The 22138-nt window shown below is 58.2% G+C and overlaps 1 protein-coding gene and 1 non-coding gene across 3 annotated transcripts in view; one reads left to right on the forward strand and one right to left on the reverse strand.

The window, feature by feature from the left end:
• Window positions 1–115: 115 nt before the first annotated feature.
• LOC115496771 (uncharacterized) lies at window positions 116–8363 on the reverse strand. Its single transcript, XR_012057762.1, has 2 exons — window positions 7629–8363; window positions 116–2712 (listed from the first exon to the last, which is right to left on the reverse strand). It is a non-coding gene; the product is annotated as an uncharacterized protein (transcript).
• A 2125-nt stretch (window positions 8364–10488) lies between these two features.
• Window positions 10489–22138, forward strand: part of ACSF3 (acyl-CoA synthetase family member 3) — a 53621-nt gene continuing 41971 nt past the window's right edge. The window contains exons 1-3 of one of the 2 annotated variants that reach the window (XM_072934207.1): window positions 10489–10614; window positions 13449–14158; window positions 15558–15713. In XM_072934207.1, the coding sequence (XP_072790308.1) occupies window positions 13466–14158; window positions 15558–15713 (849 nt within the window). In that variant the 5' untranslated portion in view covers window positions 10489–10614; window positions 13449–13465. The remainder of the gene's footprint in view (window positions 10615–13448; window positions 14159–15557; window positions 15714–22138) is intronic. The other variant, XM_030282234.4, reaches the window with a different exon arrangement.

The raw sequence follows: 22138 nt of genomic DNA on the forward strand, positions 1-22138 counted from the left end.
GGAGCCGGAGCCCCCAGCATCCCCTCCCTGCCCCTCATTCCCAGCTCATTAAGGCTCTCCCATTATTCTGACATTTTGTGCGCGTCACGTAGCGGGAAGAAGTAATTTACTTAGAAGAAATTAAAAGTTCATTTTAATTGAGCGCACACTGCAGTATGCAAATGCGGGCGCATTATGTACGCTGGTGCGGAGACAAAGGCTGTAATCAACCGTTAACCCTTTCCGAGCCAGCCCCGCGCCCCTCCGCAGCGCCGGCCCCGCTCCGGAGCGCCCTCGGGCACTTTTGGGGTGCGCCCCCCGCCCTCGGCTCCGCACCCCCGGGGCTGGGGAAGGATAAACTCCCGGGCACGGCTCCGTGCGGCTGCGGTGCGGACTCAGCCGGGGATGCCGAGGGTGGAGGTGTCCCCAAATGGCTGTGACGCGCTGGGATGGCTCCGAGCCAGCGAGGCAGGGTGGCTGATGGGGCAGGGGGGTCTCCAGGGCTGAGGATGGCGTTTGGGGAGCCGGGATGGAGGTGCCGAGGGGACATCCCTGGGGATACGTGTCCAAAGGCCAAACCAGGGCTCAGTGCAGTGCGACCACCCTCAAACCCAAATACCCGGACAGTGAGAGCTGCATGTGAGGGTGGTCCAGCTGCGACGAGTCTGTGATATTCCCAACATCCTGTTGCTATTTTTTAATGGGGTTTTTTTGGGTTTTTTTGGGTTTTTTTTATTACCTGTCAGACCTGAGATTTTTTTAATGGCAGTGCAAACAGAACTGGCTCACAGATGCGAGATGACAGCCCGCTGCAGGAGACAGACAAATTACCTCCAACCTCGGCTCAAGACGCCCACAGACTCCCAAACAAAGGGAGCCGGTGTTTGGGGGGCTGGGGTGAGTTGTGCTGCCCACCCCGCTCCTCGGGTGCTCTTGGTGTGCAGAGGCTGTGGGGACCCCACGGGACACCCCCTGCAAAGGGGCTGCGGGGAAGGGACACGCTCATCCATCCAGCAGCACGGCGTGGGTGGGGGATGCTAAAATCACAGAGCCCTGAGGGCAAAGGTGTCCCTTTGAAGGGGACACGCCGAGGGTGACGGAGTTGGAATTTGCAGGAGGGATGGCACTGCTGGGAATCCCTTCTGCTTGGCCAAGGGGTGGATCCGGGATGGGACACTGCCACCCTGAGGGGGTGACAACGGGTGGGTGGGTGGCTTTTCAGCCACCAGGGAGGAGGGTAGGGGACATTTCGGAGCTGCCACCTCCACCTCAGCCGCCTTTCATGCGCCCTGCGCTGGCAGGAGCCGCAGCCCCAGGGCTCTCAGGGGCTCTCGGCAGGATTTAATTATTTAATTGCAGTCTGTAACCTTTGCGGCCCGTCCCACGTGCCGGCTGGGAGCCCGCTCCAGCTCCAGATGGCACCCGGGAAAGAGTTAAGTCCGCTGTGATCAACAGCAAGAAGCAAGTGGTAAACAGTTTTTCTCTCCCTCTGCTAGATTAATATGCAAATTCCTCCCCTTCTCTCCCCCCCTCCTTGCTTCGAAATTAGCGAGGTAGAATGCTTGGGCTAATTATGCATTCAAACGAGCAGGCTTCGTTAATGTGGCACTAAGAGGAGCCTGAAAATGATTGTGAGACGATGAAATTGAAATTGGAGCACGGCACTTCTAATGCATCTGGAGTCACTCTTGCGTGCCCCGGCAGATGTAACCTGGCAGTGACCGGCAGCACCCACAGCACCCCCGGAGCCTCCTGTGGCACCCCAATCCCACTCCAGAACCAGCCCCCGACACGAGTTCCCTGCCCGGTTCCTTGGGGTTTGAAGGGCGGGATGGCCCGTAGAGCTCCTGGTGTGGGGTGGGGATGGGGCAGAGAGCCCGGACGGAGAGGGGCTGGGGTCGGAGAGGGGCTGGGGTGGGACAGAGAGCCCCGAGCATCCCCAGGACATGGAGAGGGGCTGGGGTCGGGCAGAGAGCCCCGAGCATCCCTGGGACATGGAGAGGGGCTGGGGTCGGGCAGAGAGCCCGGACAGAGAGGAGCTGGGGTCGGGCAGAGAGCCCCAAGCATCCCCGGGACATGGAGAGGGGCTGGGATGGGACAGCCCTGGAGAGGAGCTGGGATGGGACAGCCCCGAGCATCCCTGGGACACGGAGAGGGGCTGGGGTCGGAGAGGGGCTGGGGTCGGGCAGAGAGCCCCGAGCATCCCCAGGACACGGAGAGGGGCTGGGATGGGACAGCCCCGAGCAGCCCCGGGACACAGAGAGGAGCTGGGATTAGGACTGGTGTGCTCCAGGTGAGCTCCAGGACCTGGCACAGCCCTCGGAGTGTCCACGCAGGTCCCCTGGGTGACGCTGCCATGGTCTGGAGCAGGGTGAGGAGCACTTTCCTCCTTCCCAGGCAGAATCCTGGCCCCCAAGGCAGCCAGCAGGGCCTGGGCGTGTTTGGTAAAGCTCCACTTGTGCTTGCATGGATAAACTTCTGGATGAATGAACCTTCTTCACTCCTGGGATGCTGAATCCTGGTGGCTGCAGGAGGGTCCCAGGGGAAATCCCATTCCCGTTGCCACATCCCAGCGGATTTGGTGCTCAGCAGCTGTCGGTGCATCCCAGCAAGGACCAGGCTGGTGGCACATCCACATCCATCACACCACAGCCCCAGGACTGTCCCACAGCGGGGAGGGGTGGCACAGTGACATCCAGGGCCAGGCTGGGGCGGCTCCTGTGGGCCTGAGACCTGCAGAGGAGAAGCAGGAGAAAAGGTTGAGGGAGATGTTTCATTTTTAGGGTTGTGTTAGGCTGAGGATGAACAGCCACCAGCTGCAGCGGGCACAGGGGATGGTGAGGGATTCATGGGAATACTGGCTCAGGATGGCACCAGTGCCAGTCTCGCTGGGATAAATGCTCCCTGCCATCTGCACAGCCTTGGGTGCAGCCACCCAAGGGCTGGACCCAACTTGCCACGAGGCACAGCAGCGCCGTGGGACCAGCAGAGACGGCTGGCGGGTTAAATATTCATCAGAGGTGTGGGATTTACTGGAAGCGTCCATTAGGAGGCAATGGCCCATCCACAGCGAGCTCCGGCCGAGGTGGGCGGAAGGCGGCGGGGGAGGAGGAGGAGGAGGAGGATGCTCCGGAGGAGGCTGCAGATCACCGGGAGGAATCGATGAGGAGCTCCAGACTCGGGCACTCAACCACCGGGAATGGAGAGAAGGAGTAAACAGACAAGGAGATGAATAACACCCCAGAAAGGAGGGGGAGGAATGGGGGAGCAGCAGGGACACACGTCCTGGAGGAGATGATCCCTGGGAGGGGGTGGGATGGAGTGGCACGGTTTTGTCCAGGGGGATGGTTTTGTCCAGGGGGATACAGATCCTGGAGGTGATCCCCAGGAGTGGGTGGGATGGAATAAAGTGGTTTGGTCAGGAGGACACACATCCTGGAGGAGATGATCCCCGGGAGCGGGGTGGGATGGAGTGGCACAGTTTTGTCCAGGGGGATGGTTTTGTCCAGGGGGATACAGATCCTGGAGAAGATCCCTGGGAGTGGGGTGGGATGGAGTGGGGTGAGATGGAGTGGGGTCATTTGGTCAGGAGGACACACATCCTGGAGCAGATGATCCCCAGGAGTGGGTGGGATGGAGCGGCACGGTTTGGTCAGGAGGATACAGATCCTGGAGGAGATGACCCCCAGGAGTGGGTGGGATGGAATAACGTGGTTTGGTAAGGAGGACACACATCCTGGAGGAGATGATCCCTGGGAGCAGGGTGGGATGGAGTGGCACGGTTTTGTCCAGGGGGATGCAGAGCTCCAGGAGCGATGTGGAGCATCCAGAGGGACACTGAGCAGTGCTGAGCACACCCACCTTGGCAGGGCAGCCTGCTGGGCTCGGGGTGAGCTGCGCTGTGCCCGGGCAGAGCCAGGGCCAGGGCCAGGCCACCCCCTGGCATCCCCCGGGCAGCGTGCCCCGGGCATGGGGCTGGCACACCAACGGAGGGGTTGTTTTCCTCGCCTCTCTGGTAATTTTTCCCCCTGACTATGATGCATGGCGGTGCTAATTCGGCACGTTGCCATTAATTCCAGCACAGCTGCCGCTCTCTCCCTCAGGCATTGCGTTAATACTCAGCTCCGGAGCCTCGCAGCAAATTACCGTCATTTGTTGTGCAGAACATGGGTTGTTCCTACACCACATGCATGGATTATCATCCTCCAGAAATAGGGGGTGCAGGAGGCAGAGCCGGGCACAGGGTGTCACCAGCCACCCAAGGGTGTCACCAGCCCCCAGGGTGTCACCAGCCAGGCACAGGGTGTCACCAGCCACCCAGGGTGTCACCAGCCGGGCACAGGGTGTCCCCAGCCAGGCACAGGGTGTCACCAGCTGGGCACAGGGTGTCCCCAGCCAGGCACAGGGTGTCACCAGCCACCCAGGGTGTCACCAGCCGGGCACAGGGTGTCAGCAGCCACCCAAGGGTGTCACCAGCCAGGCACAGGGTGTCACCAGCCGGGCACATGGTGTCACCAGCCAGGTACAGGGTGTCACCAGCCACCCAGGGTGTCACCAGCCGGGCACAGGGTGTCAGCAGCCACCCAAGGGTGTCACCAGCCAGGCACAGGGTGTCACCAGCCGGGCACATGGTGTCACCAGCCAGGTACAGGGTGTCACCAGCCGGGCACAGGGTGTCACCAGCCCCCAGGGTGTCACCAGCCAGGCACAGGGTGTCACCAACCACCCAGGGTGTCACCAGCCAGGCACAGGGTGGCACCAGCCAGGCACAGGGTGTCAGCAGCCACCCAGGGTGTCACAGCCGGGCACAGGGTGTCACCAGTCAGGCACAGGGTGTCACCAGCTGGGCACAGGGTGTCCCCAGCCAGGCACAGGGTGTCACCAGCCACCCAGGGTGTCACCAGCCAGGCACAGGGTGGCACCAGCCAGGCACAGGGTGTCAGCAGCCACCCAGGGTGTCACAGCCAGGCACAGGGTGGCACCAGCCAGGCACAGGGTGTCAGCAGCCACCCAGGGTGTCACAGCCGGGCACAGGGTGTCACCAGTCAGGCACAGGGTGTCACCAGCCAGGCACAGGGTGTCATCAGCCACACACAGGGTGTCACCAGCCAGGCACAGGGTGTCATCAGCCAGGCACAGGGTGTCACCAGCCACCCAAGGGTGTCACCAGCCGGGCACAGGGTGTCACCAGCCAGGCACAGGGTGTCACCAGTCAGGCACAGGGTGTCACCAGCCACCCAAGGGTGTCACCAGCCGGGCACAGGGTGTCACCAGCACCCACCACCCCACAGCCCCGATACTTTCAGGCCTTTCTCTCTGATTAAGGTTATTTAAGCTTTTTACCAAAACATAAAACCTGATTATTTGCATAAACAACTTAATTGGATTCTAGTGCACAGCATCGCTAATGCCGCAGGCTGGCTGGGAGCACCGGGAGCACCGGGAGCACCGGGAGCACACCGGGAGCACTGGGAGCACACCGGGAGCACCGGGAGCACACCGGGAGCACACCAGGAGCACACCGGGAGCACACCAGGAGCACACCGGGAGCACCGGGAGCACACCGGGAGCACACCAGGAGCACCGGGAGCACACCGGGAGCACCGAGAGCACACCGGGAGCACACCGGGAGCATTGGGAGCACACCGGGAGCACACCGGGAGCACACCGGGAGCTCTGCAGGAACGCTTTCCATGGCCGGGAGCTGCGGGAGGCCTCCATGGCAGGAGGCGGAGGGGCTCCATGAATATTTCATGAGGAAAGCAATGTGCTGTGCTGGAGAACATCTGCCTGGAGTCCCTGGAGAGCCCTGCCTGGGCAGGAAGCAGGAACCGGGAAATACCGGGGAAACGGGCCGAGGGGAGATGGGGGCATGGGATGGGATGGGATAATGGGATGGGATGGGATAATGGGATGGGATAACGGGATGGGATGGGATGGGATAATGGGATGGGATAACGGGATGGGATGGGATGGGATGGGATGGGATGGGATGGGATAATGGGATGGGATGGGATGGCATGGCATGGCATGGGATAACAGGATGGGATGGGATAACGGGATGGGATGGGATGGGATGGGATGGGAATGGGATAATGGCATGGCATGGCATGGCATGGCATGGCATGGGATAATGGGATGGGATGGGATAACGGGATGGGATAATGGGATGGCATGGCATGGCATGGCATGGCACGGCATGGCATGGCATGGGATAATGGCATGGCATGGCATGGCATGGGATGAGATGGGATGGGATAATGGCATGGCATGGCATAGCATGGCATGGCATGGCATGGGATAATGGCATGGGATGGGATGGGATGGGATGGGGTGGCATGGCATGGCATGGGATAATGGCATGGCATGGCATGGCATGGCATGGCATGGCATGGCATGGCATGGCATGGCATGGCATGGCATGGCATGGCATGGCATGGGATAACGGGGTGGGATGGGATAACGGGATGGGATGAGATGGGATAATGGCATGGCATGGCATGGCATGGGCCATCTCTTGCCACATCACTCCCAGGGAGAAGCTGCTGCCCTCGAAGCTGGGTGCTTGGATCCCTGCCCAGCTCCTGCAGGTGATGGGCACTGAGGGAGGTTTGTCCTGCTGGGACTGGTGCAGAGTGGACATCCCTGGGCACAGGGAGCTGGTGGGCACAGCCAGGGTGCAGAGCAGCAGGAGCCGGGGTGCTGTGAGATTTGGGATTGCCAGCACCCCAGTTTCCCTTGATTGCCAGCTCCTTCCCCGGGCACAGGCCAGGTTTGGTGCTTGGGGGCCCTTCTGCAGCCACTTTGCACAGAAGAGGAGCAGCGATATCCCGCTGTTTGTGCCTTGGGAATGGCTCCCACCCTGCTCCTGCACTCCAGGCAGGCAGGAGGCACACAGCAGCACCATCTCTCTGCCCCACACTCTCAAACCCCTCCCCAGGGCTGCCCCCACACCCCCAGCCCCACACAAACACCCACTTACACCCCATCTCCTTCACCCAGCACCCCATGGCCACAACCCCGGCATGGTGCGAGTCATGGCTGTGGGACTGAGAGTTTCCTGGTGCCCTGCATCCTCCCTTCCCTGCTCCATCCTCCCATCCCTGCTCCTCCTCCCCAGCACTGTGCCCTTCATCCTGCCCTTCCCTGCTCCTCCTCCCCAGCACGGTGTCCTGCATCCTCCCTTCCCTGCTCCATCCTCCCTTCCCTGCTCCATCCTCCCCTTCCCTGCTCCTCCTCCCCAGCACGCTGATGGCTGTGGGGGCTCCCTGCCCACCCTCCCTCTGTCCCCCTCACCCAGCCAGCAGCGGGCTGTGCTCTGGGGCAGCCTGGGCCGGGAGCAGGGCGCATTTCCCATGTGCCAGCGCTGCTGGCTGGCACGCTTTGCCTGGCACGCTTTGCCTGGCACGCTTTGGCTCTCACCTCCCTTCCCACAGCCCCCAGCAGACAAAGCCCAGCCACACAAAGCCACAACCCCGCTGCTGGCAGCCCCAGGGCGGGCACCTGGAGCCTGTGAGTGCCCTGGCAGGGCAGGGCCGTGGTATGGGACAGAGTGGCACACACCAGGTGGGCACACGTGGGCAGCGAGGCCACGGGCAGCAAAGCCTGGCACAGACACACGCATGCACACACACAAGGAAGGTGAATACCTCTGTCCTCCGTCCTGCCTCGGCCCTGCCGTGCCTCCTCCACGCCGCCCGTGCTCCATGTGCCCACGCCGGGACGCGCTGCAGACCCTCCTCTGTGCCGCCGGTGGGTTTTGCCCCCGCTGCCTGCTGGTGCTTTGGCAGCCTCACCGCTCCAGCGATGGCATGTGTCCATTAATTTCTTTTTTTTCCTCTCTCCCTTTCACAATCCGTCCTCCCCAGCCTCTCTGCCGGTGCCTCCGGAGCCGCCTGCGGTGCCAGCTCGCGGGGAAATTGGCAGCGAGCGCGGCACGGGGATCCTCCCGCAGCTGACGAAGCCCTGCCAGGCGCGGGCGGCCCTTCTGCCAGCCGCCAGCCTTGGCACGGGGGGCTGGCGAGCCTTGGCAGCCTTTCCCCGGCACCGCGCCCCAGCCGCCGCCACGGCTCCGCTGCCAAGTGCCAAACGGGGGGAGGAAAAGGGGAGAAGGCAGAGAAAGGAGTTGGCATCGCCGTGCCCGTGTCCCCACCAGGGACCCCTTCCCTCCGCCAAGGCCAGCTGGGTGATGTCCTTGTCCCAGAGCCTGCCCGTGGTGTTGTTGGCATCGCCAGCAGAGGCTCAGCCCCGTGTGCCCCGGGTTGTGCCCCCAGCCCGGGCGGAAGAGCCGTGGCAGGGGTGGCAGCCGGGCGACGCTGCGTGGCGAGGACGGCTCCCACAGACACACCTCTTACCCAGCATCCGTCTGCTGCACAGGGGGGCCCGGGAAATTGGGAAGGGGAGAGCGGAGGAGGGACTTGTGGTGATGGGTGGAGGTTTTGGGGTGCCCTCCTGGCACGGCCATCTCAGCCTTGAGCATCCCCAACTCGTGCCAAAATCCCGGCCCTGGTGGTTCAGTCGTGCCATGACTCCATCCTGGCCAGGCATTGGCGTAGCAGCCAGTCCTGCTTTTCCAGCTTTTCTTCCCAAAGCTCCTGCTTTGGGTGTCATTTTGAAGGTAAAATTGGGCATGTGGCTTGTGCCTCCACTGTAGCATGGATGCTCCTGGTGCCAATGCCCTCAGAGGGCCCCTAAGGCCAAGGGAACGGGGTGGGAATCTCCAGGCAGGAGACGGGGATCAGCCCAGCTCCTGCTCAGTTTCTCCCAAAAAAAGGTATTTACTGGGAGCCACGTTCAGGGGGGCACAGGGCTGCTGGGGCAGGCCCAGGAGCACAGAGAGCAGCGACATTCCTGGTTAACACCTTCTCCCCCAGCAGGGATGCCCTTTGTGCAGCTGGCAGGAGGAGCCAGGCTCACACTGTGACCCATCCTGGTGCCCCTGGGTGCAGCTCCAGCTGCCTGCTGGTGCCATAAGAGCCATCCTGCCATGCCCCGGTGGCTGTCCCCGGCCTGCCCGTGTCACACGTGTGCCTGCCATTTCCTCAAAGAGGCAGCTAATCTCCATCAATCATAATTCCGGGTAATTAACATAATGGGGCCATTTTGCACTTCTCCTCGCCACGTGAGGCAGGAGCCACTTAGGGCTCCACTTCAGTGCGAGCTGCTCCTGTCCCCGGGGAGTCCCCATGGCAATCGTGTCCCCTGCAGGGCCCTGGGGACAGAGAGGCCCCAGTGCCTGCAGCAGCTCGGGGATGCTGGTTCTGGGAGGGATGCAGGCAGGGAAACCTCTGAAACACGGGGGGAACAGAGGGGAAGGGCCCTGGCGGCCCTGGCAGCCTTGCAGTGGTGCTGATGCCACCGGGCTGTGGCAGGGGACAGGGCCAGCAGCCCCTGGTGGCCTTCTGCTGCCTGACCAGGAGCAGCTTAGGGAGGTTGGGAAGGGGGGAGGCAGCAGGGTGGGGATTAGGGGCCAGCAGATGGTGGAGATCAAACATTTCACTGCCCCTTGTTTACAACACCCTGTGAGCATTCGCGGGGACCCCGGGCACCGCTCTGTGCCCCCCCGGGCTGGGGCAGGGTGGGCATGGGGACACGCTTCCCTGTGGGAATGAACAGTGCCAGTGGGATGAACAGGCTCCCACCTTGCTGTGCTGCACCTTCATTCCAAGCAGCAGGGGAAGCTGCCAGTGCCCTCATCCCATTATCCCATCCCATTATCCCATCCCATCCCATCCCATTATCCCATCCCATCCCATCCCATCCCATCCCATCCCTGGGTGTCTGTGTGTCCCCAGGGTGTCTGTGTGTCCCTGGGTGTCTGTGTGTCCCTGTGTGTCTGTGTGTCCCTGGGTGTCTGTGTGTCCCCAGGGTGTCTGTGTGTCCCCATGTCTGTGTGTCCCTGTGTCTGTGTGTCCCCTGTGTGTCTGTGTCCCCAGGGTGTCTGTGTGTCCCCAGGGTGTCTGTGTGTCCCCATGTCTGTGTGTCCCTGTGTCTGTGTGTCCCCTGTGTGTCTGTGTCCCCAGGGTGTCTGTGTGTCCCCAGGGTGTCTGTGTGTCCCTGTGTGTCTGTGTGTCCCATGGTGTCTGTGTGTCCCCGGGGTGTCTGTGTGTCCCTGTGTGTCCCTGGGTGTCTGTGTGTCCCTGTGTCTGTGTGTCCCCAAGGTGTCTGTGTGTCCCTGTGTCTGTGTGTCCCTGTGTCTGTGTGTCCCCAGGGTGTCTGTGCATCTCTGGGATCTCTGTACATGCCTGGGTTGCCCGTGTGTGAAGGTTCCACGAGCCCAGACCATCCCTGCACCCCGCCCAAATCCCCAAATCCCCAAACCCCCAAATCCCCAAACCCCCAAATCCCAAACCCCCAAACCCCACAGACGAGGCCCGTGCTCCCAGGACCCGCAGGGCAGAGCTGGATCTCCATGACGCCACCCCCACCCGCCACGACCCCCGAGGACACTGGTGACACTCCGGGGGGCTGCATGCACAGTCAGGGAGTCCCGATCCCGCCCCCCGTGGGCGTTTTGGGGCCAAATCCCCACAAATCAGCTGCGGGCTGGCGGAACATTGGTGCGCGGAACGTTCGGGTCGTGGCGCCGCGTTCCCGCCGGAGCTGTTCGCGGCCGGAGCGGTCCCCCTGCGGCAGGTGAGGCCCGGCGGGGCTGCGGCGGCCCCGGGATGGGCCCGGGATGGGCTCGGGGTGGGCTCGGGGTGTTCCCGGGATGGGCTCAGGGTGGGCCCGGGATGGCCCCGGGATGGGCTCGGGGTGGCCCCGGGATGGGCTCGGGGTGGGCCCGGGATGGGCTCGGGGTGGGCCCGGGATGGGCTCGGGATGGGCCCGGGATGGGCCCGGGATGGGCTCAGGGTGGTCCCGGGATGGCCCCGGGATGGGCCTGAGGTGGCCCCGGGATGGGCTCGGGATGGGCCCGGGATGGGCTCCGGGATGGGCCCGGGATGGGCTCGGGATGGCCCCGGGGTGGGCTCGGGATGGGCTCGGGGTGGCCCCGGGATAGGCCCCGGGATGGGCTCATGGTGGCCCCGAGGTGGGCCCGGGATGGGCTCGGGGTGGCCCCGGGATGGGCTCCGGGTTGGGCCCGGGATGGGCTCGGGGTGGCCCCGGGATGGGCCCCGGGATGGGCTCCGGGATGGGCTCGGGATGCCCCCGGGATGGGCTCGGGGTGGTCCCGGGATGGGCTCGGGGTGGCCCCGGGATGGCCTGCACGGCCCCGGTATCTCGGGGAGCTCGGCCCGGTTCTTGCCGAGTCCTGCTCCGCCGTGTGCCGTGAGCGGCTGCGGGCACAGAGCCCGAGGGTGGGAATCGGTGCGGAATGAGAGGAGAATTTTCTCCCTGTGAGGGTGCCCAGAGCTGCTGGGGCTGCCCCTGCATCCCGGCAGTGTCCCAGGCCAGGCCGGACAGGGATGGGGCACCCTGGGACAGGGGGAGGTGGGACTGGATGGGCTTGAAAGTCCCTTCCAACACAAACCTTTCCTTTTTTTGTTTTGTGAGAGGGGAAGAACAGTCAGCAGGCTGTATCAAATAATACCTCAGGCATTATTTGATGTCAAGTCCCTTGGTTACTTTATGATTTTCTAATAAAGTACTTTGGATGATTTTCTAAGAATGCAGTATTTTTATCTCTGTTGTAGAAGAGCCAGGAATCCCTTTGTGTTCCCATGCCTGTAAGTGAGGAAAGGGTGGGATCCTGCAGGTCAGGCTCCACTGGCAGTTCCACAGCCACAGCTGGAGCAGTGATTATTCCTGTAATAACTCACTTTGGAGCAGCTCGGAGTAACTCCAAGGATCATTTCACTCCAGGGAATGCGTTTCATACCCTTTGTGCTCAGAAAGTGCAGAGGGGGATGCACAGAGTGCCCAGGGCTGTGCAGTGCGGGGCAGCTCCCAGTTTGCACTGGTTTTGTTGTGCTGGGAGCTGGGGAGAGCCCTGGGAGGAGGAGGAGGAGGAGGAGGAGGGCTTGGATTTTCCCTTCCAGGGGATTTGAACCTTCCCTTCCAAGGCAGCAGAGCCACATCTCTGCCCTGCCTTCACCTTCCCCTGGGACTCAGGGACAGACTTTGTTTCCCGGTGTGCTGTGCTGGAGTTTGTGGCAGCAGCGATCCCTGAGCAAGGGGAGGGGGTGGCAAACAGCCCCTGGATTTACCTCTCCTTGCACCCCAGCTCTGTAACAGCCAGCCTTCCCAGGCCTGCCTGGAGGTGCTGCTGGGATTGCTCCATGAAACACAGGCTGGTGGGAACGGGGTAATTGGATTTTTGGAAGGAGCTGGAGCATCAGCCACGCTGGTCCTGGGCAAAGCCACTTCCAGTTCATGCCCCTCATCATGCTCAGGGCATTGACACCTTGCCATGGCCACGGGCTCAGTTTAGGGTGTGGATTAGGTCGGGTTTTTGCATTTCAGTCTCTCCAGACGTCACACCAGCTCTGCCTTGAGCTGCTTTGTTTTTTTCCATGCTGGTGGCAAGTGTCAGGAGTTCCCAGGGTCACCCCGCTCTGGGGCTGCAGCCTCTGCTCCCCCAGATGTTTCCACCCTAAATCACAAGCTCGTTTTGCAGAAGCAGAAATTGAGGTTGATTTGCAAAAGAAAATTTCAGCAGGGCCAGTGTCTGGGTGGAGAAATGCTCCAAAGGTGGAGGGGAGAGACCGCAGGGCTCACGGAAAATCAACTCGTGCAGCCCGAGCTGAGGCAGCCCTGATCTGCTCTGCCCTGGGGAGCGGCTGGGCTGGCTCCCCTTTGTTCCAGCTCCTCCCCACGCTGGGAAACTGGGCTGGGAGGCTCCTGGAGCTGAGCTGCTCCACTAATAGGCATTTATCAAAAGAAAAAAAGGGAAAAAACCAGGTTGTTATTGCCGGCGTCAGGGAAGTGTCACGGACGCTCTCGGAGAGTGAGAGCTTGTCATCCTTTGGCTGCTTCCTCTTGTCGTGGAACCTCTCTGGGGACGTTTTGGTGCTGATTGGATTCTGTGCAGCAAATCCCTCTCTCTCCTGCCACAGCCCTGTCCTCTCCTCTCCGCTTCTCCGTGCTGTGTGGAGAGGCTGCTCCAGGCTGTGCAGAGGGGTTTAGGATTCCTCACAGAATCGTGGAAAGGACCTTAAAGCCCATCTCATCTCAACCCCTGCCTGCCAGCAGCCCGGGACACTGGAAGTTGTCAGGGGGTAGAACTGGATGGGCTTTGAGGTCCCTTCCAACCCAGACCATGCTGGGATTCTGTGAAAGCTGGTTCATCATTTAAATTAGCTGGGTTTTAGGGGTTGCAGGCTGTGCAGGGAGGGCTCTCTGCCTCCTGTTCCACTGTGGCAGGACCCAGGGATGCTCAGGCTGCCCAGGATGTGGCAGTCTGAGGCAGGGACATAAATAATAGAGTGGATATTATTCAAATGAAGCCTGCCACTTTGCCTGGGTGGGAATAACCCCCTGGGTACTCCCTGCCCGTGTTGATGTGCTGCCTTCTTTGCTTTCTGCAGACTCCTCCAGCCCGGCCATGCTGCTCCCCCTGCTCTTCCCCCAGCTGTGCCGGCCCCTGCGCTGCCTCCCGCGGGACCTGTCCTGCTGCACGGGGCACGGCACGAGGGCTGGCTGTCCCCACAGGGCCCTGCACACAGCCCGGGCCACCTGCAGCAGCGACGTCACCCCTGTGTTCACCAGGGCCCTGGCCTTTGGGGACAAAGTGGCCATCGTGGACCGGAACGGGGAGCACACCTACAGGGAGCTGCTGAGCCGCAGCCTGCGCCTGTCCCAGGAGATCTGCAGGCTCCTGCAGTGCCCCAGCAGGGACCTGGAGGAAGAGAGGATCTCCTTCCTGTGCCCCAACGATGCCTCCTACGTGGTGGCCCAGTGGGCTTCGTGGATGAGCGGGGCCATAGCGGTGCCCCTGTACAGCAAGCACCCGCTGCCCCAGCTGGAGTACGTGATCCAGGACTCCCAGAGCGCCCTGCTCATCGCAGCCGAGGAGTTCCTGGGGAAAATAACCCCCAGTGCCCACAAACTGGGAGTCCCTGTGCTGCCCCTTGCCAGGTGTGGTGGTGGTGCATCCACCAGCCCTGCAGCCACGGAGGAGGGGCCCTTGCCAAGCTGTTCCTCGTGGAAGGACAGAGGAGCCATGATCATCTACACCAGCGGGACCACGGGGAGGCCCAAGGGTGTCCTCAGCACCCACGAGAACGTGCAGGCTGTGGTGAGTGCTGCTGCCCCCCTGCCAGGCTCATGCCAAGGTACAAAGTCTTGGAATCTGGAGGGGATTTGGGGTTGCAAACACCTTTCCAGTGCCAAATTCCTGCAGAGGGCTGTGGGGCTGCAGCTCTGGAGTCCTCCACGCTGGGAAGGTGAGCACACAGCAGCGTGTGAGCTTCTAAACCTTGGCCCGTTCGTGCTGCAGCTGCATCCTGAGGCAGGTGGATTCTCCTCCCTGCTTTCCTGGAAAGCAGAATGGATGAAACCCGTTGTAAAAGACCTGATTTCTTTGCAGTTTGCTTTCCTGCCCTCTGACTAGGGGAGAATCTTTGCTCCTAATTGGAAAATATCTTAGCCCAGCCCAGTGCTGTGTGAAGCCTGTGCATTATTCAGCTCTGTATCCCCAAGGCAAAAAAATCCATTAGCTCTCAGAGCCAAAAGGAATTAAAAGTTTGAATAAGCCTGCTGCCTGCCTCACCACTTGGTTATCAGTGCCTGCAACTGCCAGACTGCTGCCATTAGGGAAGGAGGGCAGGGAATGCAGGGGTGCCTGGAGAGCTGCTGCTGCCCTGGGTGCTCGGATCCTGCAGCATCCCGACAGGAATGAAAGCCTTGACAGATGGAGCCAGGGCTTGGCTATATTGAGCAAAGAATCTGTTCCCTCACAAATATGCTGAATATTTGGGGGGTGGCCTGAGCAGTCCCCATCCTTTGTGCTGTCCTGCAGGAAATCTAAAAGCTGCTCGCTGCTCTGTGGAAGAGGGTTCTGAGAGACACGACCAAATTCCACTGCTCAGATGCTTTTCTTATTTTTAGGTGGCTGGAAATAAGCTTTGCAGTTGCCAGCACTGGGCTCTGAAGGACATTGTTGACCCAGAAACCTGATAATTATCCCTTCAGATAATTATCCCTTCAGAGCAGAGTGTTTTGGGAGCTTGATGCTCTCATAATTTTTACTAACATGAAACCTACTTTCTGTTTATCAGCAATTTCCTGCTCCTACTGATTATCCCTTACAGGTGCTAAAAGCCTGATGTCATCAGTGTCCTAACTATGGCAACAGAATTCTGGGAAAATTAGCTTTTTGATTACTATTTCTGCCAAATCTTCATGTGCAGCGGTAGATTAATATTTTTGTATGTCCTACTTAAAATCATTGTTGATATTTCTCAGCAGCAAGGAAGGGCTTTGCTGATTTAAAGACACATCCTGACAGGGTGCTGAAGGTGTTCCTTTTGTGTTCTTGCTGCTGTGGTGGGAACTTTTCTCCTGCTGATCCTAAAGGAAAGATTTTGTACCCAGGCAGGCCTGGTGGCTTGAATTTGGGGCTTGAATACCTCGGGAATACCTGGGGAAAACCTTTCCTCCAGCCCTAAGGCCACGCTGTTTGTTTTCTTCTGCAGACCACGGGGCTGGTTGAGAAGTGGGAGTGGAAGAAGGAGGATGTGATCCTGCACGTCCTGCCTCTGCACCACGTCCACGGGGTGATCAACAAGCTGCTGTGCCCGCTGTGGGTGGGAGCCACGTGCGTCATGTTCCCGGAATTCAGCGCACACACGGTGAGCCCGGGGGAATCCAGCAGCAGGAGCCAGGCACTGCACCCAGAGCAGCCCTGGGAATGAGCTCCTGAGGAATTCCAGCCCCTTGAGCCATTGGCTGGGTGTGGGTCACAGCAAAGGGAATTGGCTAGGTGTTCAGCCCAGGGTAAATGTGCTCTTCCATAGGGTGCAGCTCGTGTGTGATGTTGGAATGGGAATGCTGCACTGCCCCTCCCAGCCCTGGGCTGGGGTCTGGCTGGGGCTGGGTGGACCTTTTTGTGCCCACTGAGAGTGTTTCCATCCAGAATTAGGGCTGGGAGGTTTTTTTTTTACTGCCAGGAAAGGTGGAAATACTGGTTTTTCTCTTGTGTGTTAGTGATGTGCTGCTTGCTGCATTCTTTAGTGACTTGCATTTCCCAAAATCCTCGAAACACTGAGACTGGAAAAGACCACCCAGTCCACCCTCTGACCACTCCCCACTTTGTCACCCAGCCCTGAGCATGGAGTGCCATGTCCAGTCATTCCTTGGACATCTCCAGGGACAAGGGCTCCACCACCTCCCTGGGCAGCCCCTGCCAAATTTTCCCCTTCCAGTCCTACATCCTTAGTGTTTTGTATTGCATTACATGACAGAACGCAGCCTTTTGGGTTTTTTGCAGCGCAGGTAAGGGAAATCCTGGTTTTCCTCACTTACATGGAAAGATGGCTCTTCCTCTGTGGAGAAACAAGAGTTAACAGAGCTGTCGGGTTGGACTCAGTGATGTGAGAGAGAGTTTCCAGATCCAGACCTTCTTGCAGCTTTTAGGAAAAGTGGCAGGAGGGAAACCTTACTGGAATGATGCTGTTATAATGCTGTTTTCTGTCTGAGCCAGGAAACAGCAGTGCCAGTGTTCTGCTTCTCCTTTGTTCCTGCAGCAGTGGCACACGGTGGGGAGAGGGGAAGGGACAGGCAGCAGTAAAGGTGGAACAAGTTCTGCATTTCCCAGTCCCTGGGATCCAGCACCACCCATCCACATCTCCCAGTGTGCTGGGTGGTGTCTGCAGTGTCACTGTTAAGGGACAGTTGGGTTTTCAGGTGCTGCTGCTGCGTGGAACAAAAGGAAACAGAAGTGTTGTCACTGCAGTTCCCTGGAAAAGCCGAAGGAGCCTGTGCTGGGTAACTGCCCAGGCTGCTCTCCCGGTGTTTATCCCCTGCTAGGAAGGCTGGTCCCATGGAAAGGACAAAGGGCACAGGTGTGGGATACACCTGGAAGCCTCTGGCTGTGCTGCTGCCAGGTGAGGGCAGGCCACAGGGCCGGCTGATTCTTCACGGCTCATTTCTGCTTCTCAGAGCAGCAGCCACAGAAAATTCACACTTCCTTTTTCTGCCAGGGTGCCTCTGACACCTGAGCACTGATCCTTTTGTGGGGGGACAGCTCCGGAACCCCAGCAGAGCAGCTCTGCCCTTCCAGAGCGAGTCGGTAGGATGCTGTGGTGGAAGGCAGGACGGTCCCTTGCTGCCATGGCCTGTGCTTTCACCCCAGTGATCGCTGCCAAATTGTCCTCACTGACGTTAGGGTGACCCCAAAGGCTCGGGGTGCAGCTGGGGCGGCGCTGGAGGTGCTGCTGAGAGCGGAGCAAAGCCTCTGGAGGGCGCGGTGCTCCACGTCCTGCGCACGGAGATTGATGCTCCCTGCACCCTCGGTTCTCCCCTGCTCCCTGCCGACATCTGTGGATCAATGGGCTGACGTTGAGGGATGAGGTCGGCATCGGGAGGGCAGGACCCCCCTCCTGCCTGCTCTGATCAAAGCTGGCCCCAGATGTGGCGCCGGGGACACGCGGGGACGGCCCTGGGGGTGGCCGCTTGACCCTGGAGCTGAACTTGGGCCGGGGGGGCCCTGGGGTGCACGGGGGCTCTGGAGGACGGCGTTTGCCTCTCTGCTTCCTCTCATTCCCGTTATTTTTCCGAGGGCCTCCCGTGGGAGCTGCAAGTGGTTTGATCGACACTCCAAAGCCAGCACGGGAGGGTAAATAAGGCTTTCTCCTGGAGTTTATTGCAAGCTGCCTTTCAGTTCCACTCGATTTTCACCAGCTGTTTACAAAGTGCCCTTTGCTACTGCAATCAGCTTGCAGCAAAGCAGCAGTGGAGGATTTTGCCAAAGGAGCCCGAGTTTTGCCGTGTGCTTTTTTTCCTTGGCTGCACCTTGAGAAAGCAGCCAATTATAGTGTGATATAAAGAAACTCGACTGGCAGCTAAAACACTTGACAGGCTGATCAAAACAAGGCGAGGAACTTACTCTCAACCTGCTGCAGACATATTTAGCCTTGAGTGATACTGGCAAAGGTTCAAGAGAAACCGCAGCAGCACGCCCGATGTGTGTTTGGTTTCTAATCACTAACACTTCATTATACAAAATAAATACTTTATTATTACAGTGTTTATTAAATTACATAATTTGCGGCGTGCCTTATAGTCGTGGATACAGATGGCAGTCTGGTTTTGGTGGTGGGAATAATGCTCTTTTTTTTTTTTTTTTTTTTTCTTCCCCTGAGAAGACATTCCCAGCCCCAGACCACAGCTTGCTTGTCATTCCCCGCCGTGCAGGGGTAGGAGGTGGCAGCTTTCAGACCTTTATGCCTGTTTTTGGGAGCTGTCCAAGGAAAGGTTAAAAATCAGGACTGTGGAGTAGCCCAGTGTCCTGACCAACATCCTTCCTCTCACTAAAACAGCATCTGATGGCTGTGGCTACTGCTGAGGCCACGACAACTCGTTGAAGTGTGCTGAGGTGCCTCAAGTGTGAAAGTTGCTGCATAAAATCAGATTCTTTTTATTAAATGAGGACATCCATTACGCTGCACTAGCTACTGTACATGTTATAATTCACTTTATAGCACCATCTGTTAAGACTGTCTTGCTTAAGCTTTTCATAGCATTTTTTTATTGCAAGTTATTAAAAAATATGGCTGCATCTATTAATCATTTATTAATAAAGGGTTTATAAATGGACCCTCAGTTTCCAGAATTAGTCGACTCGTACGTGATGTCCTGAGTCCTCTGGTGCTCCTTGGGGTGCAGTGTCTTCGCAGGGAGCCCATGGGAGCAGCATCCTGTGCTGCTGTCTGTGCTTCTGGGCTTAGGGATGGCTGTGGGGGAAACTCTGGAGCACAGGTGGGTATGGAGCAGGCAGGAGAACAGCAGGGAGCCCGAGGGGTGTTCTGCCAGCAGCTGTGTGGGGCATGGCTGGCTGTGATGTTACTGGTTTGCTGTTTCATTGGTTTTCACAGGTGAGAGGTGTGAGGGCAGAAACCTCCTCTGGAGCCAGAGCAAGCTGCAGCCTCAGCATCCCTTATGATCTTCCCTCCATATCCTGCTCCCAGGCTGACTTTACTCTTCCAGCTGCACTGTTCCTGTTGGCATTTCTCAGCTGCTGCTGACCTGTCCCAGGTGCTGGAGTAGGAATTTCTTGTCCAGGAGTAGGGATTTTAAAGGTGCTGTGCTTGGACAAACTTTGTGCACTGTGGTGACAGAGGTGAAGAGGGGAATGTCTCTGTTGAGGAAGGAGTGCAGGCTGAGCCTTCTCCTCCTGGCCAGGTGCTTTTGGAAGGCTCTGAGCATCAGGAGGGCTTGTACCAAGCACCCTCTGGAGCATCCATTCCCAGTGACTGCCTCGCTCCATCTCCCTCCCTGCAGAGCTGAGGCACAGCCTGTGGTGGGACTGTTGCTCTGTGGAAAAGTCAGAGAGCGTGGAGAGACGGAGCCGGGGCAGCCCGGTGTCCCCTGTGCTTGCTGTGACAGTCACACACTGATGTCCCCATTCCTTGGACAGGACCATTTTGGAGCAAGTGGTGAGGTCAATGTCTGCTTTACAGGATCCTCTGCTGTGGTTTTTGGACAAAGAGGATCCATTTTGGGCTTGAACAACAGGAAGAGCTTGTCTTTGCTTTGAACAGCCCTGATCTTGCCATGAGGGGAAGGTGTTGTAATGGCAAAAGGTTCCCTGTCAGCTCTCTGCATTGATAAACACGAGAGCAGATCCTGGGAGGTCTTCCAGCCTCTTGTGCAGAGTGGGAAATAAGAGCAGTGAAAAACCTGAAGGAAGAAACTTGCTGTGCTGAGTGATGGCAGAAGCTGATGGAAATCTGCACTCCGGGTGACCCAGCTGTGGCGTGTGCTGCCTGTGCAGTGACAGCCCTGGCTGTGCCCTGCAGCCCCTTCCATGAGAAATATGCCAAGATGCAGATTTCCTGCAGTTCCAGGAGCTGCTGTTTCAGTGCCAGCCTCGCTGCGTGTCTGACTTAAGGTGCTCTGAGGATTGAGCCCTCTAAAAACCGTGCCCTGTTTTACAGTGTCACACTCAAAGCCATCAAAATCATCTTGTTTGGACCCTTCTTTCTAGGGAAATAGGAGTGCTGTGTGCCCAAAGGTGGTGTGTGATTGGGGACAAGCTTTCCCTGGTGTTCTGTCCCCCGTGGCACCTTTTCCCGTGGTAGGAGGGAGCTGCAGGCCTGGCACAGGATGAGTGGGAGGTGTTGCTCCGGGGTGCTGCTGCATCATGTGCTCACAGCCCTGGATTCCTGAAGTCCTGGGCTGTGTCTGGGAGCAAACTTTGTCCTTGTCACTGGTGTTCTCTGTGTGGGCTGGGTGCTGGGGCTGTCTACCTTGGCTGGGCTGCACAGGGGGATCCAGACTCGGCGTTGCTGTTGCCTCAGGGAAGGAGAAGCGTGCACTGCACTGAGCCTCTCCCCTGGATCTGTCACTTCTGCAAACATCACTCTGGGCAGCTCTTTTGGTTTATTTTTAAAAGGAAAGCAAATCCAAGCAGAGGAGCCTGAGCTCCAATATCCAGGCACGCTGGGGATCACGGCCCCCATCCAGCTTCAGCTGGAGAGAGGCTGAAAGTCTTTTCATCTGTTAATGGGAGGCTTCAGAGGAGTAATTTTATTTCAGACTCAAAGAGGAGTCAGTGGAGGGAGGAGCAGGTCACTAGTGAATGGATTATGTTTGATCACTTCTCACAGACCTGGCTTTAAAAAGTTAGAGGTTTTCTTTCCCATCTCCCCAGATCTGCCGTCTGTCCTCAGCATCTGTTCCCAAGTAATGGCTTTTGATGTGTGTGGGGAAATATAAAAAATGGAACCAGAGCCTGTCATATTTACTTATATTTCCAGGTCCTAGGGAAAGCACTTGCTCCTTTCAGTATGCCTCCAGCATAGGAAGGGTTTAAAAGCTTCAGCCTGGAATGCAGAGGGGCCATCAAACTGTGCTGATGAATAAATGATTAAAACCAGAGTCGCTCAGAGCGCAAACAGTTTGGGGTTATAACAAACATGAGACGAAGCCACCGAGGGCCTGATTTCTCTTTGAAGAGAAGAATGTTTCTCTCTCTCTGCATATTGGTTGTGAAGTGTTGGAGGCTCAGTCCTTGGGAGAGAGCAGAGCTCCCCTTGGTGCTCTCCTGCCTCATGTACCCATCTGCTTCTTTGGGATAATTTGGTGTTGGATGTGTGAGCATGGAGCTGCCCACCCTTGTGTTTGGCACAGGATCTCATCAAACAAGCAGCTGCTTTGGCCACAGCCCTGTTGCTCCCACAGACATTCCAAAAATCACCGGCATCCCTTTTCCTCGATGGTGCTTCCCACATGGCAGTAGGCAGTGCTAAACACAGACCCATCTCCCCGAGCAAGAGGGAAGTAAAGGGCTGAGTTAACCTTGCATTAGAGGCTTTGTTATTTTTGAAAAGGTTTGAAAAGATTCAATTACAACTGAAATTGGCACAATAATTTTATAGAAGAGAGGAGCTCTTGTGTCTGTCAATAGAGGCTGCACCGCAGGCTGGCTGTGATCCCTTTGTGGGCTGATGGAAAAATCCATGCTGATATTTCCTTCCTTTACAGCTTGTAGTTCTTCTGACTGGTTTTGGGAATCTTCTATCAGCTAAAATCTTACATGGTTTAGCACATAACTGGGTTTGCCACTGTTTCTTCTCCTTTTGCATGAGAAGATGCCTAAATATTGGATTTGGTGTTTCTGGCTGGTTCGGGGCATGGCACATCTCCCACTCTAAAGGGAAAAGTTGTTGCCTTTTCTCCTCTGTGCTCACATCTCTTCCTTCAGGTGACCTTAGCAGGTCTGGAGGCTGGTTGGGAAGGTTGCTGTATGGTCTGACCATCCTCACTCACAATCTGCGTGCTGGGAAAAAATACATGGGAAAAATCTCCCAGCTGTGCCTTGCTGCGCTTGTTTGTACCCCTGGTGTCATTTTCTCCTTTTTTTTTTCTCCTTTAATGATGGCCAGCTCATGATATGATTTGGAGCAGTGGGAGGGGAGGAAAATCAGGAATGTCACGCTGACAGGAAGGCTCTTGGGAACATTAGGTCTCCCACTTCTCTGCTGGCACAGGCAGCCCTGACCCGAAGCATTCCCTGCCGTTATTGCTGGTGGGAAGCTGTATCCACTCTTGCTTT

Source organism: Taeniopygia guttata, chromosome 11 (assembly GCF_048771995.1).
Source record: "Taeniopygia guttata chromosome 11, bTaeGut7.mat, whole genome shotgun sequence".
NCBI lineage: Eukaryota > Metazoa > Chordata > Aves > Passeriformes > Estrildidae > Taeniopygia > Taeniopygia guttata.